We start from the raw sequence: 18,577 nt of genomic DNA, 5'->3' as shown, positions 1-18,577 counted from the left end.
GCAACTGAGGGGGGAGAGAGAGAGAGACTGGAGGAGGGAGAGACTGGAGGAGAGAGAGACGGAGAGAGAAGAAATAGAGAAGAGAGGAAGAGGCCCGGCCCGAGTCACCCCAGCTGAGTAGGCTGGGCACAGTGAAAGCATTGATTTCTTTATGACAGCACAAAAACTGCTCTGACATCATAGCAGCTCTTCGACATCATAGTCACTCAATGCTAATGAGCGGATAATGAGCGGAATTTTGAACATTTTTTGGATACCGTCGGCACAAATTTTGTTTCACCGAAACGTAAATACGCCTATGACCGTTCTGAATCGTAAGCTTTCTTTTGATGTAACACACGTGTAGGTACGCTCTATAACTTTTGCGTGTATAGAGAACGGACAGACAGACAGACAGAAGAGCCCTTTTATATATATAGACTAGCTGGGGAGCCCCGCGTTACGAGGGCAATTTTGGGGCGCTTGGTCTCCCTGCCCCTGTGTGTCCCCCCTCTCCCTGTCATGTCCTCTCCCTGTCCTATCCCTCCCTCCCCTCCCCTCTCTCCCTCCCCTCACACTCCCCACTCGTGTAATCACTGTCTCCCCCCGTGTAATCACTGTCTCCCCCCGTGTAATCACTGTCTCCCCCCCGTGTAATCACTGTCTCCCCCCCGTGTAATCACTGTCTCCCCCCCCGTGAAATCACTGTCTCCCCCCCCGTGTAATCACTGTCTCCCCCCCCCATGTAATCACTGTCTCCCCCCCCCCGTGTAATCACTGTCTCGCCCCCCCCCCCCGTGTAATCACTGTCTCCCCCCACGACCCCGTCTCCATCAAGGACACCGATCTTGCTCCCCCACCAGCTGGGAACAGCTAACTCAGCACAGACGAGGAATGCTGAGCGGCGGCCGGTGCCGGGAGCGGGCTCTCGCGGGCGGCGCATGCGCGGTCAGTGCGGGCGGCGCATGCGCGGTCAGTGCGGGCGGCACATGCGCGGTCAGTGCGGGCGGCCCTGGCGGCCGTTAGCGAGCGGCAAACTTCGGGCGGCCCGCCCGCGCTACGGCCCCGACACCATGAAACCTGAGAGGGGGAAGTAGAGAGAGACAGGGAAGAGGAGAAGGAGAGAGAGGGAAGAGGAGAGAGGGAAGAGGAGAAGGAGAGAGAGGGAAGAAGAGAAGGAGAGAGAGAGAGAAATTTTTTGAGCTTCAGGCCCCGAGTCCCCCCTGCGCGAGGGTGAGGAGGAGGGGGGGGGTTGCTAAACACAATATAAAACTCAAATAAATTGTTAATTAATTCCCTAACACATAATTCAAATATTTACCTTACTTCCCTAACACACTGAAAGTGTGGGGAAAAAATTGTGAAAAATCAAGATGGCGGCCACTCACCTCGGTTCAGAAGGATAAGGCCCGCCCACACACGCACCGATTGGTCGACCGGTCAGGTCACCGAAGCGTAGGATTGGTCAATCGTCGAGTCACTCGACACTCAACTGTAGGAAGGAACCCGCCGTCCGATTGGTCGACCTCGACGTCACACGGTGGCTAATGAGATGCTAATGAGCGGAAGGCTGAACGTTTTTCGGATACCGCGGGCGCGGTTTTTGTCCGGCCGAAACGTAAATACGCCTATGACCGGTCCGGAATCGCAAGCTTTCTTTTGAGGTGACGCGCGCGTCGGTACGCTCTGTAACTTTCAAACGTATAGAGAACGGACAGACAGACAGACATCGGGACAGACAGAAGAGCCGCTTTATATATATAGATAACTGCCTTTAACAGAGTGCTACAGCACCTATGTTTGTTTACTGTTTGTAAATAACCCGTTCTCGGTAAGTTCCAGAACCAGCGCGATGACGTCATCACGTTGGTCACGTGACGTCCCGAACGGCGGGAAACGTGATAACGTCATGACGTCAGGCTGGGAGGTTCCCAGGTCAGACCTCGCGAAGCCAGCCTTAAGAAAAGACCTGTTGATTGTTTCTCCTGCATTCCATTGTTTGTTCTTTAGTTTACATTAAACTTCGTTTAATTATCGGACTGACTCGACCTCGGTATTTCAGCTAGGGATCTGACGATTCCTACAGTGGTGACCCCAAAGCTTCACGGACGATTTTCACGGAGGAAGCGCAATGCAGCACGATGGCTGTTAATGCAGTGACCTTGACGCTCTCTCAATTTTGGGAACAACAGGCGGCCTCCTGGTTCGTCCAAGCGGAGGCTCAGTTCCAACTTCGGAACATCGTGCTGGATCAGACCCGTTATCTTTACGTGGTCTCCGCACTGGACAGCTCGACGGCTTCGAGGATCATCAGCCTGCTGGAAAACCCGCCCGTGGATAACAAGTATGATAAGAACATAAGAACATAAGAAATAGGAGCAGGAGTAGGCCATACGGCCCCTCGGGCCTGCTCCGCCATTCAATAGGATCATGGCTGATCTGAATCTAGACTCACGTCCACTTCCCTGCCCGCCCCCTGTAACCCCTAATTCCCTTATCTGCTAGGAAAATGTCTATCTCCATTTTAAATTTATTAATGTTGCAGCTTCCACAGCTCTCTGGGGTAGCAAATTCCATAGATTTACTACCCTCTGAGTGAAGAAGTTTCTCCTCATCTCAGTTTTGAATGGGCACAACCCTTATTCTAAGATTATGCCCCCTAGTTCTAATCTCACCCATCAGAGGAAACATCCTCACCGCATCCACCCGATCAAGCCCCCTCACAATCTTATATGTTTCGATAAGATCGCCTCTCATTCTTCTGAACTCCAATGAGTAGAGGCCCAACCTACTCAACCTTTCCTCATACGTCAACCCCCTCATCTCCGGAATCAACCGAGTGAACCTTCTCTGAACCGCCTCGAGAGCAAGTATATCTTTTCTTAAATATGGAAACCAAAACTGCACGCAGTATTCCAGGTGTGGCCTCACCAATACCCTGTATAACTGCAGCAAGACTTCCCTGTTTTTATACTCCATCCCCCTTGCAATAAAAGCCAAGATTCCATTGGCCTTCCTGCTCACCTGCTGCACCTGCATACTAACTTTTTGTGTTTCATGCACCAGGACCCCCAGATCCCTTTGTACTGTAGCACTTTGCAGTTTCTCTCCATTTAGATAATAACTTGCTCTTTGATTTTTTCTGCCAAAGTGCGTAACCTCACACTTTCCAACATTATATTGCATCTGCCAAATCTCTGCCCACTCACTTAGCCTGTCTATGTCCTTTTGCAGGTTTTTTATGTCCTCCTCACTCACTGCTTTCCCTCCCATCTTTGTATCGTCGGCAAACTTGGATATGTTGCACTCGGTCCCTTCCTCCAAATCGTTCATATAGATTGTAAAGAGTTGGGGTCCCAGCACTGACCCCTGCGGAACACCACTAGTTACTGATTGCCAGCCCGAGAACGAACCATTTATCCCAACTCTTTGTTTTCTGTTAGATAGCCAATCTTCCACCCATGCCAGTATATTACCCCCAATCCCGTGATTTTTTATCTTGATCAGTAATCTTTTGTGTGGAACCTTGTCAAATGCCTTTTGGAAGTCCAAATACACTACATCCACTGGTTCCCCTTTATCCACCCTGTATGTTACATCCTCAAAGAATTCGAGCAAATTTGTCAAACATGACTTCCCCTTCGTAAAACCATGCTGACTCTGTCCTATTAAATTATGTTTATCCAAATGCTCTGTTACTGTTTCCTTAATAATGGACTCCAACATTTTGCCAATCACAAATGTAAGGCTAACTGGTCTATAATTTCCAGCTTTTTGTCTACTTCCCTTCTTAAATAAGGGTGTTACATTAGCAGTTTTCCAATCTGCCGGGACCTTTCCTGAGTCCAGGGAGTTTTGGAAAATGATCACCAATGCATCCACAATCCCTACCGCCACTTCTCTCAAGACCCTAGGATGTAGGCCATCAGGTCCGGGGGATTTATCCGCCTTAAGTCCCATTATTTTACTGAGTACCGTCTCCTTAGTGATTTTAATCGTGTTTAGCTCCTCCCCCCCCCCCATTGCCCCCTGTTTGTCCAGTGTTGGGATATTTTTAGTGTCCTCTACTGTAAAGACTGATACAAAATATTTGTTCAGCGTCTTTGCCATCTCCATGTTCCCCACCACTAGTTTCCCGGTCTCATCCTCTAAGGGACCAACGTTCACGTTAGCCACCCTTTTTCTTTTTATATAGCTGTAGAAACTCTTGCTATCTGTTTTTATATTTTTTGCTAGTTTACTTTCATAATCTATCTTCCCTTTCTTAATTAATCTTTCAGTTATTGTTTTCTGGCTTTTAAATGCTTCCCAATCTTCTATCCTCCCACTAGATTTGGCTAATTTATATGCCCTTGTTTTCAGTCGAATACTAATCTTTATTACTTTACTAAGCCACGGATGGCTGTCTTTTCTTTTACTCCCCTTTTTCCTCAGTGGAATATATTTATCTTGAAAGATGTGAAATATCTCCTTGAATGTAGACCACTGCTCTTGTACCGTCTTACACTTTAATGTTTTCCCAGTCCACTATAGTCAATTCTACTCTTATACCTTCATAGTCTCCTTTATTTAAGCTCAGTACGCTGGTTTGAGATCCAACTCTCTCACCCTCAAACTGAATTTGGAATTCAACCATATTATGGTCACTCATTCCAAGGGGATCCTTTACTAGGACATTTTTTATTAATCCTGTCTCATTACACAGGACCAGATCTAAGATTGCCTGCCCCCTGGTTGGTTCAGTTACATACTGCTCAAGGAACCCATCCCTAATACACTCTATGAACTCTTCCTCAAGGCTGCCATGCCCAATTTGATTAGTCCAGTCAATATGAAAGTTAAAATCCCCCATGATTATAGCTGTTCCCTTATTACAAGCCCCAACTATTTCCTGATTTATACTCCGACCAACAGAATTGCAACTGTTAGGAGGCCTATAGACTACGCCCACTAGTGACTTTTTCCCCTTATTATTCCTTATCTCCACCCAAACTGTTTCACTATCCTGATCCTTTGACCCAATATCATTTCTGACTATTGCAGTGATTCCATCCTTGATTAACATAGCAACCCCACCTTCCTTTCCTTCCTGTCTGTCCTTCCTAATTGTCAAATACCCTTGTATGTTTAGTTCCCATTCATGATTATCTTGCAGCCATGTTTCCGTAATGGCCACCAGATCATACCCATGTGTAGTTATTTGCACCGTCAACTCGTCAATTTTGTTATGAATGCTGCGTGCATTCAGATAAAGAACTTTCAAATATGTTTTCTGACAATTTATTCCTGCTTTTACCTCTTTTACTACTTTACCCTTATCATTATACATTCTGTCCCTTCCTGACACGCTCTGGTTTTTAATTCCTCCACTGCTACCTTGCTCTATTGCCTTCTCCGCTGTCATTTTTATTTTTCGCTCTCTTAAAACCTCCCCCCCACTAATTAGTTTAAAGCCCTCTCTAGAGCCCTAGTTATTCGATTTGCCAGGATTCTAGTCCCAGCACTGGCCAAGTGAAGTCCGTCCCAACGGAACAGCTCTCTCCTGTCCCAGTACTGATGCCAGTGTCCCAGGAAGCAAAACCCATTTCTCCCACACCAGTCTTTGAGCCACGCATTTAACTCTCTAATTTTATTTACCCTAGCCAAATTTGCACGTGGCTCAGGTAGTAATCCAGAGATTATTACCCTTGTGGTTCTGCTTTTTAATTTGGCCCCTAGCTGCTCAAACTCCCTCAGCAGAACCTCTTTCCTTGTCCTATCTATGTCGTTGGTACCAACATGGACCACGACAACTGGATCCTCCCCCTCCCACTCCAAGTTTCTCTCCAGCCCAGAGGAGATGTCCTTAACCCTGGCACCGGGCAGGCAACACAGCCTTCGGGACTCGTAAAAATCAACATTTCATTGTGCAGTACACACGTCTGCTGCATATATGACAAATAAAATTGAATTGAATTGACTCTCGCTTTCGGCTGCAAAGAACTCTATCTATCCCCCTAACGATACTGTCCCCTACCACTACAACATTTCTTTTAACTCCCCCCACTTGAATGGACCCCGCTCCACGGCGCTGTGGCCAGGTTGCTCATCCTCCCCGCAGTCCCTGTTCCCATCCTCACAGGGAGTAAGAGCCTCAAACCTGTTGGACAAGAGCAAGGGCTGCGGCTCCTCCAACACTACCTCCTGGATCCCCGTACCTGCCTCACTTCTAGTCACACCATCCTGACCCTGGCCACGGACTACATCTGAATTAATTAATCTAATTGGTGTGACTACCTCCTGATACACAGAGTCCAGGTAACTCTCCCCCTCCCTGATGTGTCTCAGTGTTTGAAGCTCGGACTCCAGCTCTTCAACACGGAGCCGGAATTCCTTGAGCAGCCAACACTTACTGCAAATGTGATCACCGTGAGCATCAATGGTGTCCACCAGCTCCCACATATTGCAGCAGCAACACATCACCTGATCTCCCATTCTATGTAATTAATTAAATTTATTAATATTATTTTTAAATACCCTCTGCCCCGATTCTAGATGATGAATATTGCACCTTAGAAACTATAAACCACAGAGTTTAAGCTTAAAAAAGAGAGAAATACTCACCAACCAATCACTTACCCGCTTTCTGGTGACATCACACTTGGATTACTTTTTACCTCTCTCCTTCCCTCTGACTTCGGAGACTGGAGACTGGTAAACCTTACCTGGGTCTCTGAAGCCTTTTCTAGCTTCCCGCTCGCGCCTCCCACCGACACCCGCAGTCTGAGGCCTTACCTGGGTCTCTGAAGCCTTTTTATGCTTCCCGCTCGCGCCTCCCGCTGACACCCGCGGTCTGAGGCCTTACCTGGGTCTCTGAAGCCTTTTCTAGCTTCCCGCTCGCGCCTCCCACCGACACCCGCAGTCTGAGGCCTTACCTGGGTCTCTGAAGACTTTTTAAGCTTCCCGCTCGCGCCTCCCGCCGACACCCGCGGTCTGAGGCCTTACCTGGGTCTCTGAAGCCTTTTCTAGCTTCCCGCTCGCGCCTCCCGCCGACACCTGCAGTCTGAGGCCTTACCTGGGTCTCTGAAGCCTTTTCTAGCTTCCCGCTCACGCCTCCCGCCGACACCTGCAGTCTGAGGCCTTACCTGGGTCTCTGAAGCCTTTTTAAGCTTCCCGCTCGCGCCTCCCACCGACACCCGCGGTCTGAGGTCTTACCTGGGTCTCTGAAGCCTTTTTAAGCTTCCCGCTCGCGCCTCCCGCCGACACCCGCGGTCTGAGGCCTTACCTGGGTCTCTGAAGCCTTTTTAAGCTTCCTGCTCGCGCCTCCCGCCGACACCCGCGGTCTGAGGCCTTACCTGGGTCTCTGAAGCCTTTTTAAGCTTCCCGCTCGCGCCTCCCGCTGACACTATTTATGCGGTGATGCAGCAGGACTGCGCCACCTCAAAGCGTCCCGCCCCGAAGAACCCCGCCTTGGCGCCTCCACCATCCGGTCTCTGTTACTATCACGCCCATTTCGGCCCAAAAGTCAGGTGCTGCCATCCTCCCTGTAGTTTCGTGCCTAATGCAACGAGAAAGCAACAGCACCAACTGCGTGAACGGAAGAACGACCCCGAGGTCGGTTTCACATCTACGATGGCGGTTGAAGATTCCGGGAAGTTACTTTATATCACCGACTCCATTTCGGGCCGGTGGTTTTTGTGTGACATGGGCGCCCAGTGCAGCATCCTCCCCGCTTCGCTCCTCGACATCAGGGCCGGGAGGTGCGGTTCTCCACTCCAGGCCGCCAACGGCAGTGCTATTCGTACGTTTGGGAAGCGGCGGATCCAGGTGTGTTTCGGCGGGCAACGTTTCCTATGGGAGTTTATCACCGCCCAAATTGCACAGGCAATCCTCGGAGCGGACTTCTTCTGTGCCAATGGCCTATTGGTTGATTTACGAAATCGCCGTCTGATTCACACCGCCACGTTTGCCTCCATCCCGTGCTTTCGGGGCTTAGGCGCGACTCACACGGTTTCCTGCACCATGCCGGCGCCCGACGACTTCGCCCGCCTTCTCGGGGAATTTCCGGATCTAACTCGGCCCACCTTCTCGGCAACGACCGCTAAACATGGTGTGGAGCACCACATCGCGATGACCGACCCTCCGGTCTATGCCCGGGCTCGGCGGCTGGAACCCAGTAAACTCGAGGCCGCAAAGGCGGAGTTCGCCACCATGGAGTGGCTGGGGATTGTTCGCCGGTCAGATAGTCCCTGGTTTTCGCCACTTCATATTGTCCCTAAGCCCGGCGGTGGTTGGCGGCCCTGCGGCGATTATCGGCGCCTCAATGAGGTCACGACGCCCGACCGGTACCCAATACCGTACATCCAAGATTTCTCCGTTCATTTGGCAGGCAATTCGTTTTTTTCCAAAATCGACCTCGTCCGGGGGTACCATCAAGTGCCCGGCCACCCCCAGGACATCCAGAAGACGGCGGTCATTACCCCGTTCGGACTGTTTGAATTCCTCCGAATGCCGTTTGGGCTCAAGAATGCGGCGCAGGCATTCCAGCGCCTTATGGATTCAGTGCTGCGGGATCTTAAGTTCCTGTTTGTGTATCTCGATGACATCCTGGTCGCCAGTACTTCGAAAGAGGAACATCTCAGCCACCTGCGCCTCCTTTTTCACCGCCTTCATCAGCATGGCCTCATAATTAACCCGGCCAAATGCCAATTCGGGCTGCGACAGATCGACTTTTTGGGCCACCGCATCACTGCAGAAGGAGCAGTGCCACTTCGGTCGAAGGTGGAGGCGATTGCTGCTTTTCCACGCCCGCAATCCGTTAAAGCGCTCCAGGAGTTCCTCGGTATGGTAAATATTTACCATCGGTTTGTTCCCCGGGCCGCGCAGCTTATGCGGCCACTCTACGAGGCACTCAGAGGGAAACCGGGGAAGGAACCTGTGGTCTGGACACCAGAGATGGATTGCGCTTTTGTGGACACAAAAGATGCTCTCGCAAACGCAACGATGTTGGCGCACCCGCTGCCTGGCGCCACCATCGCGCTTACGACTGATGCTTCGGACTACGCCGTAGGTGCCGTGCAGGAGCAATGGGTCGACGGGACGTGGCAACCACTGGCGTTTTTTAGTCGCCAATTGCGTCGTAACGAACGCAGCTACAGCACGTTCGACAGGGAGTTGTTGGCGTTGTTTCTGGCCATCCGCCATTTTCATTTTCTGTTGGAGGGACACCAATTCACCACGTTTGTGGATCACAAGCCCCTGACGTTTGCCATGGCCAAGACGGCTGAGCCGTGGTCGGCTCGACAGCAACGACAGCTCACCTTTATTTCTGAGTTCACCACCGACATCCGGCATGTGGCTGGCAAGGACAACGTGGTCGCCGATTGCCTCTCGCGTGCGACGGTCCAGGCCGTCCAGCTGGGACTCGATTATTCACTCATGGCTGCTGACCAAGTGGCTGATCCGGAAACGCAAACTTTCCGTACCGACTCCTCCTGCCTTCAGCCAGCGGATGTGTTTTTCCACTCGGCTGGCACCTCCTTGCTCTGCGACGTCTCCTTGGGGGACCCCCGCCCGACCGTTCCGCTGTCCTGGCGTAGGAACGTTTTCGATGCCATCCACGGGCTTGCGCACCCTGGCGTGAGGGCTTCACAAAAACTACTGGCGTCCAAGTTCGTCTGGAGAGGGATGCGCAAGGATGTCCGCGACTGGGCCAACACCTGCGTCGTGTGCCAGCGGGCTAAGGTGCAGCGGCACGTCAAAGCTCCCGTGGCCGTTTTTGAAGTACCGGAGCGGCGATTCGATCACGTCCATGTCGACCTCGTTGGCCCACTACCGCCATCACAGGGTTTCACACATCTCTTGACTATTGTCGACCGTACCACCAGGTGGCCAGAGGGCATTCCTTTGACGTCCACCTCCTCCGCGGATGTCGCCCGGGCTTTTCTTTCCTCCTAGGTTGCACGTTTCAGCGTTCCTTCTGATATTTCGTCGGACCGCGGGCCGCAATTCTCGTCTGCACTGTGGAACGCCATAGCCTTGGGTTTGGGCACCAAGCTCCATCGGACTACGGCTTACCATCCGCAGGCAAATGGACTATGTGAGCGCTTTCATCGGTCCTTGAAGGCGTCGCTGCGGGCCAGCCTCCAGGGGGCCACATGGATAGACAGGCTGCCTTCGGTGATGCTCAGGTTACGCACAGCGCCCAAAGAGGACCTGCAGGCATCGGCCACCGAGCTGGTTTATGGACAGCCACTCCGCGTGCCAGGCGAGTTTCTCCCGTCACCAACGCGACCTTGGTCGGCAGCCGAACAACTGGAGGCCCACCGGGACGCAGCTCAATCTTTTAGGCCAATTCCGACGTCACATCACGGTTTGCCCACGTCACAAGTTCTGCCAGAGCTTATGCAGGCTAAATTAGTTTTTGTCAGGCATGACGCCCACCGTAGTCCTCTCACACCTCCATATACAGGCCCTTTCCAGGTACTGCAGGCGGGTGCCAAGAGTTTTTTAGTGGACGTCGGGGGCAAGCCTGACCACATTTCCGTGGACCGCCTCAAGGCCGCACACCTGGACCTCGAGCGACCGGTCGAGGCAGTGCAGCCACCGCGTCGTGGGCGGCCGCCTGCTGCCGCCACACCTGACCGGACTGTTCCGCAGGCCAGCTCATCGTCTGCCCAGCCCATTCCTCTCCGGGAATATCGGAGTCGTTCGAACAGGCTTGTCCGACCTCCTCTGCGATTGACTTTTGTGGTTAAAGACACTTCTGGGGGGGCGCATGTGGCAAAGCCACCAAGGGACTCCTGTATGACTATATAACTGCCTTTAACAGAGTGCTACAGCACCTATGTTTGTTTACTGTTTGTAAATAGCCCGTTCTCGGTAAGTTCCAGAACCAGCGCGATGACGTCATCACGTTGGTCACGGGACGTCCCGAACGGCGGGAAACGTGATGACGTCATGACGTCAGGCTGGGAGGTTCCCAGGTCAGACCTCGCAAAGCCAGCCTTAAGACGATGCCACCTTCCACACCAGTGCTTCAGACATGTCTTCCTTTTTCCGCAACCGAGGATTCCCCTCTACCGTGGTTGACACTGCCCTCGACCATGTCAGTTCTATCTCCCGCACCTCTGCCCTCACGCCTGCCCCTCCCTCCCGGAACCACGATAGGGTTCCCCTTGTCCTCACCTTTCACCCCACCAGCCTCCACATTCAACGGATCATCCTCCGGCATTTCCGCTACCTCCAAAGTGATCCCACCACCAAACGTATCTTCCCCTCCCCTCCCCTTTCAGCATTCCGCAGGGACCGCTCTCTCCGAGACACCCTAGTCCACTCCTCTATCACCCCAAACAGCCCTTCCCCTTCGCCTGGCACCTTCCCATGCAAGCGGAGGAGATGTAACACCTGCCCCTATACCTCCCCCCTCCCCACTGTCCAGGGCCCCAAACACCCCTTCCAGGTGAAACAGCAATTTACTTGTACTTCTCGCAATCTAGTATACTGTATTCGCTGCTCACGATGCGGTCTCCTCTACATTGGGGAGACCAAACGCAGATTGGGTGACCGCTTTGCGGAACACCTCCGTTCAGTCCGTAAGGGTGACCCCGAGCTTCCGGTCGCCTGTCATTTCAATTCACCGCTCCATTCCCACTCGGACCTCACCGTCCTTGGCCTCTTGTACTGTTCCACGGAAGCTCAACGTAAACTCGAGGAACAGCACCTCATCTTCCGATTAGGCACTCTGCAGCCTTCCGGTCTCAATATCGAGTTCAACAATTTCAGATCATAACCTCGGCCCCTATTTCATTTTTACTTATATTTTTCCACTCCTTTCCTCCCCCCCCCCCTTTCCTTTTGTTTCTCTCTCACACCTGGCAGCTATCTTTTGCCCTGCCAGTACACTTTACACCTAATCCCAGCCTATTACCATCTCGTCTAGCTTCTAATCTCTTTTACTTCTTTTGGTTCTTTTATTCTTTTGTCCGATCGCAGCCCTGCCTTCGATCTAGTTCCTTTTCTCTCCAGTTTTGAAGAAGGGTCAAACCCGAAACGTCAACTCAAATTTCTCTCCACGGATGTTGCCTGACCTGCTGAGTTTTTCCAGCATTTTCTGTTGTTATTTTAAGAAAAGACCTGTTGAGTGTTTCTCCTGCATTCCATTGTTTGTTCTTTAGTTTACATTAAACTTCGTTTAATTATCGAACTGACTCGACCTCAGTATTTCAGCTAGGGATCTGACGATTCCTACACTCTATTATTTCTTAGCTCTAGCCATATAGATTCTGTCCTTGACCCCTCCAGGACATCCTCCCTCTCCAGCACTGTAACATTCTCCTTAACCAATATTGATGCACCACCTCCTATCTTTCCTTCCCTAGCTTTTCTGAACACTTTATAACCAGGAATATTTAATACCCAATCCTGCCCTTTTTTGAGCCAGATCTCTATTGCCTCAAAGTGATATTCCCATGTGGCTATTTGTGCCTGCAGCTCACTTACCTTGTTTACTACGCTTCGTGCGTTCACATACATACACTGTAAGCCCATCTTAGACCATCCTGTATTCTCTCTTAGTTTGACCCCCCCAATACCTTACTATTTCTTACTTTAGTGCTCTCTGCCTCTCCCAATCATTTGAGCACTTTATTTCCCCTTTCTAATGTTACATCCTGCTGCTCATCCCCCTGCCAAATTAGTTTAAACCCTCCCCAACAGCACTAGCAAACCTCCCTGCAAAGATATTGGCTCCGGTCCTGTTGAGGTGCAACCCATCTGACCTGTACAGGTCCCACCTCCCCCAGAACCGGTCCCAATGCCCCAGGAATCTAAAGCCCTCCCTCCTGCACATATCTCCAGCCACGCATTCATCTGTGCTATCATCCTATTTCTATAGTCACTAGTGTGTGGCACCGGAAGTAATCCGGAGATTGCTACCTTTGAGATCCTGCTTTTTAATCTCTTTTCTAGCTCCCTGAAATCTGCCTGCAGGACTGCATCCCTCTTTCTACCTATGTCGTTGGTACCGATATGGACCACGACCTCTGGCTGTTCACCCTCCCACCTCAGAATGTTCTGCAGCCGCTCGATGACGTTCTTGACCTTGGCACCAGGGAGGCAACATACCATCCTGGAGTCATGTCTGCAGCCGCAGAAACACCTGTCTGCTCCCCTAACTATCGAATCCCCTACCACTATTGCTTTCCCACTCTTCTTCCTCTCCCCCCCCCCCCCCCCCGCCCCCTGTACAGTATAAGCATCAGCGCAGGCCCCAAGGATTTTTTTTTGTATTGGACATTTTGTATGATTGTTACTGCTGATTGACCAGCAGCCTGTTTGGAGAAGATGGAAGGGGCCCAGGTGTTCGTGATGGACAGGAGATTCCAGCCAGGCCTACAAACTGATTACGGGAGAATGTCTGAGCAGACAGAGTTCTCTGGGAAACAATGGGCCCGGGTAGGTGACTCATACGGTAACGGGCAGAAGATGGAGGGCCATTGTAAATTAATGGGAAACCACTTAACCCAGGATCGGGTGAGAAGTGCGGCCCATCATCTGCCATTAACACCAGCACCTAGATGGGATAGCCCCGACAGGCGGGAACCGGATAAAGGAGGGTGATTAAAAGGACATCACTGCAATACACAGACCTTAATGAACTTTTAGGGTATGAGAAGGCAGCTTTGGCCATTCTCGCTCTCTCTCGCTTGCTCTCGCCTTCGCGTGCCTTCATCTCTGAACCAAGAACCGAGCACTCCGTCCGAGACGGAGAGAAGAAACCACCACGAGTGACAAGAGCCTTGCCTTGCACTTCGACTGTAGGAACGAACCTCAAAACTGGGACTTGGATACTGCATCAGCGATACGGAACCAGGAGACACGCTCTACACAGGGAAGCAGCGAGCAAGAAAACGGACAATCGGGGTGAGCATTGTCCAAGCCCACGCATCCTTCAGACCACCGGTACTGTGTGAGGGGGTGTTGTGTGTCCCAACCAATCCAGAGGGGCTTAGTGGGGAGGTTCTGTGTGTATTATATAGTGTATATGTTCCAGGGTTTGTGGGACAAGTCCATGTTATACTCTGTATAGCAACACAGTGTGATTTTAGGCACCTTAATACGAGACAGGGGCCTGTTCGACGGGCCAAGTTGTATTGTTGTACTGTTTGTTTTACGCCATCAGGCATTTTACGTACTGGAGGCGGGGGTGTGTGTTAACCTTATTAAACACCGTACGGTTGAGTCCAAAAAGCTTGTCTGTGTTCCAATCCTGTTCACCGTAATTCCTGTCGTCTAGAACTAAGTAGGAGAGGTGATTTGAACCACCAAGGCAAACCACCTACAGAATTGGCGACCGCGGCAGGACGATAGGTTGTGTGAACAGGATCATGGAAAGTTTAGAGGGCAAGAGATCTGCGATGGGGGACAGAATTTCCTCCTATGGGTTTGGTAACATTAATGTGTCTCAGTAGTGGGTGCTGGAGATGTTTCGTTCTGACAGTCCTCAGGATAGGGCTGCGGAGTGGACAGGGAGCAAGGAGCATAAAAAGTCTAAGGAAAAAGCAATTTGGCTCCTGTGCCTGCAGAAACAGGTCCAACTGCTCAGGGAGCAGGTTGGAAAGCTGCAGGCCGAGCTCAGGGAATCTAACAACACAGTGTGATTTTAGGCGTCTTAATACGAGACAGGGGCCTGTTCGACGGGCCAAGTTGTATTGTTGTACTGTTTGTTTTACGTCACCAGGCATTTTACGTACTGGAGGCGGGGGTGTGTGTTAACCTTATTAAACACCGTACGGTTGAGTCTGAAAAGCTTGTCTGTGTTCCAATCCTGTTCACCGTAATTCCTGTCGTCTAGAACTAAGTAGGAGAGGTGATTCGAACCACCAAGGCAAACCACTTACAGAATTGGCAACCGCGACAGCTGAGCCACCCGTGGTGCCACAGACTTGGCTCTGGCTATACTTCCCAGCGGAAGCATCGCCCTCACCAGTACTCAGAACCAAATACTGGCTGGAGAGCGAGATGCACTCAGGGAACTCCTGCACTACCTGCCTAGTCCTCCTCTTCTGTCTGGTGGTTACCCATTCCCTTTCTGCCTGCACATTCTTTATCAGTGGGGTGACCACCTCCTGAAACATGCTATCCACGAAGCTCTCAGCTTGACGGATGCACCGCAGTGACGCCAGCTGCTGCTCAAGCTCTGAAACCCTGAGCTCGAGCTCCTCCAGCTGACGACACTTCCTGCACATGTGATTGTCCAGGACACGGGAAGCATCCTGGGGTCCCCACATGGCACAGGATGTGCATTCCACGGGACTGAGCTGCCCTGCAATGCCTTTACTTAATAGACTATTAACTAGAAACACTTACCAGCTACTCACCAATCAGCTCCTTCCCTGGTTGTGACGCCTCTCGCTGCCGCCGCTGCTCCAATCTGCACTCTCTCTGGGCCTCCCGCTCAATTTATACGCCGCCTCCTTCAAATGATGATTTTTACTTTTAATTTTTAGTTTTAATTAGTTAATTTAGTTTAAATTATTAATTCAATAAAGTTATAGTAGTTAATATTCTCCCTGTTCTGAATTTAATCCACTTACCTAACCTAGAGAGCAAAAGAGCTGTAATACTCACCAACCAATCACCTACCTGCTCTCCTGTGACGTCACTCCTTGTTTTTTGTTTTTTAAGTCGCCACTCAGCTCCCTTTATGCCGCCGCTGCTGTCGCTCCCACTCAGGTCCGCACTGTGTAGAGAGCTTAGGGCCTCGGTAGCTGAAGGCATGGCCACCAATGGTGGAGTGATTAAAATCAGGGATGCTCAAGAGACCAAAATTAGAGGAGCGCAGATATCGTGGAGGGCTGTGGGGCTGGAGAATACAGAGATAGCGAGCGGCGAGCCAATGGAGGGATTTGAAAAGAAGGATGAGAATTTTAAATTGAGGCATTGCCGGACTGGGAGGCGTCAAGGACATTGAAAGGGAGGTTGGAGGTTAGAGGTAGGGCAGTATCACAGAAACCCCACAGTGCAGATAGAGGCCATTTCGGCCCATCGAGCCTGCACCGACACATATCCCACCCGATCCCCGTAACCCCTACACCAACACATATCCCACCCTATCCCCGTAACCCCACGTATTTAATCCCCCTAACACCAAGGGTCAATTTATCATAGCCAATCAACCTAACCCGCACATCTTTGGACTGTGGGAGGAAACCGGAGCACCCGGAGGAAACCCACGCAAACACGGGGAGAATGTGCAAACTCCACACAGACAGTCGCCCGAGGCCGGATTCGAACCCGGGTCCCTGGCGCTGTGAGGCAATAGTGCTAACCACTATGCCACCGTGCTGCCCGTTAGTAGTTTGCAAGGACAGAGGGATCAAGAGTGGGTTTTTTGGAGGAGGGGGTGATGATGGCAGATTTGAAGAGGAGGGGAACCGTACCTGAGGAGAGGGAACTGTTAACAATATCAGCTAACATAGGAGCCAGGATGGAAAGTTGGGTTGTTAGCAGTTTGATGGCAATAGGGTCGAGGGAGCAGGAGGTGGGTCTCATAAACAAGATGAGCTGAGCGAGAGCATAAGGGGAGATAGGAGAGAAACTAGAGAAAGATGCGAGTTCAGGGCCAGAGCAGGGGAGAATGTTAGGGGAAGTTTGGCTTGGTGGGCTAGTGGAAGGGAGGGAAACAGTAGAGGCAGCTGAACGGGTGGTCTCAATCTGAGTGACAAAGAAGTCCATGAGCTCCTCGCACAGCACACGCTGTCCTGGGCTCACACATGAAGGAAGGTATCAGAGGTTGATTTACTAAAGTCAATGACTTGAGGCAAGAAGGAGGGGAGAAGAAAATACACGCGGGCTCCCAACAGTAAATTGAAAATGGTAATTCTTCCTGTTGTGGGCAAAAAGAAGTAGTTCAAAGACTCGTTGGAAAAAACCTTGAGCCATGAAACATCCCCACTGACTACTGGGAGGACCTGGATAGAGTGTGAAGTTGTGTTGCCAGCATAGAGTAAACAAAACCTGAAAGCCACACAGCAGCAACTGCCTGACTCCAACAAAACCATATTTGGATACAACCAGATGAGAAAGCCTGCTGTGACTCACTCAATGTGCTCATCAGTCACGATTGGAGTCATCGGAGGACCTTGGAAACCTCTAGAACTTGTAAAACTGCTCTCTCGTGTGGACGTAAAAGATCCCATGGCGCTATTTCAAAGAAGAGCAGGGGTGTAATCCTTGGTGTCCTGGCCAATATTTATCCCTCAATCAACATCACTAAAAACAGATTATCTGGTCATTATCACATTGCTGTTTGTGGGAACTTGCTGTGCGCAAATTGGCTGCCGGGTTGCCTATATTACAACTGTGACTACACTTCAAAAGTACTTCATTGGCTGTAAAGCGCTTTGGTCATGAAAGGCGCTATAGAAATGCAAGTCTTTCTTTTATATGACCTCCATCAGAGGCTGCTCTTCCAGACATTACACGACTCCCTTTGGAACTCTCCTCCAAAACCACTTTGCCTTGCTTTCTCTCTCCATAACTTCGACGGTTCCTTAAAAACATTGGCCCAGAAATTAGGTTCGGGGGCTTGCCGCGCGTGCAAGCCCCCGATGTGCACTTACCCGGCGCGCCGACAGCTGAAGCCTGGGCCTGCTTGGAATTCCTGTCACTGGCCTGGTTCAGCTGTCGGCGCGCTGTGCTTACCTGACCCAGCGGCGTAGTTAGTGCGATGTGCCGGCTGGGATCAGGTGAGCACTGGGCAGCCAATCAGGGGAGGGAAAACTTCATTCGTGAGTTTGATGGTAAGAACTGTCAAACTCATGAAAAGTACGGACGCCCAAAACACCACTTAAACTTTAAATAAAATTTTAAAAAACACCGCACTAATTAAATGAACTATAAATAACTTTAAAAAACTATTTTAAATAATTAATCAAATTTTTGAAAAAAATAATTTTTTAAGAAATCGGGTCTAAAAATACACTTACCTTACTGTAAAGTCCTTAAAAACAATAAAGCTGTGGAAAAAATGTTATAATTTTAAATAATAGACCACTTACCTTAAAGAATCAAGTCCTTACGTCTCCTTTTTACATTTCTAAAATGTTGGGGCCCTTACACACGGGCAAACCTGTCAAAAAGAAGGAAGTTCAACGCGTGCACGCGTTGGACCTCTGAACCCCTTGGAGGAAATGCCGGTTTCCCGCGCATGCACTGTGCATGCTGAAATCTGGCACTTCCAACGGGCCCACGCGTGAGTACCCCGTCCGTACTCACGCGTTGGGACCGGAATTACTGGCCCTTTATTTTCAACTGTGCCTTTGGTCTCCCCCGCCCATTATTTCCTGCTTGACTTCCAAGCACCTAGTGTCCTGATATGTTCTTTTACGTCAGATGCTCAATATAAATTGTAAACTGTCCTCGCTGAGGCAGAAATGAAGAACCCACAGGATGATAAAGATAAAAAGAATGCAGGAATTAAAATAGAAAAAAATACTGGAAATTCACAGCAGGTCAAGTCAGCATCTGAAAGAAAAAAGATATGTTAAAGTTCTGACTGGGACCCCATTCATTAGAACTCCTGCAAGATCTATTTTAAATAAGTGTTCTCAGTGCA

At 50.5% G+C, this 18,577-nt stretch overlaps 1 protein-coding gene across 1 annotated transcript in view; it reads right to left on the bottom strand.

Annotated features, from left to right (window-relative positions):
* LOC147108504 (meiotic recombination protein SPO11-like) overlaps window positions 1–14,935 on the bottom strand; it is a 66,733-nt gene extending 51,798 nt beyond the window's left edge. The window contains exons 1-2 of the mRNA XM_086004278.1: window positions 14,859–14,935; window positions 14,538–14,601 (exon numbers count right to left, since the gene is read on the bottom strand). Of these exons, the coding sequence (XP_085860404.1) occupies window positions 14,538–14,601; window positions 14,859–14,935 (141 nt within the window). The remainder of the gene's footprint in view (window positions 1–14,537; window positions 14,602–14,858) is intronic.
* Between the last annotated feature and the right edge of the window lie 3,642 nt (window positions 14,936–18,577).

Source organism: Somniosus microcephalus, chromosome 13, assembly GCF_052327205.1.
Source record: "Somniosus microcephalus isolate GS21.2 chromosome 13, FLI_Smic_1.0, whole genome shotgun sequence".
Classification (NCBI taxonomy): Eukaryota; Metazoa; Chordata; class Chondrichthyes; order Squaliformes; family Somniosidae; genus Somniosus; species Somniosus microcephalus.
Note: the sequence above shows the minus strand (reverse complement) of the source record. Positions and strands in the feature narration are given on the sequence as shown.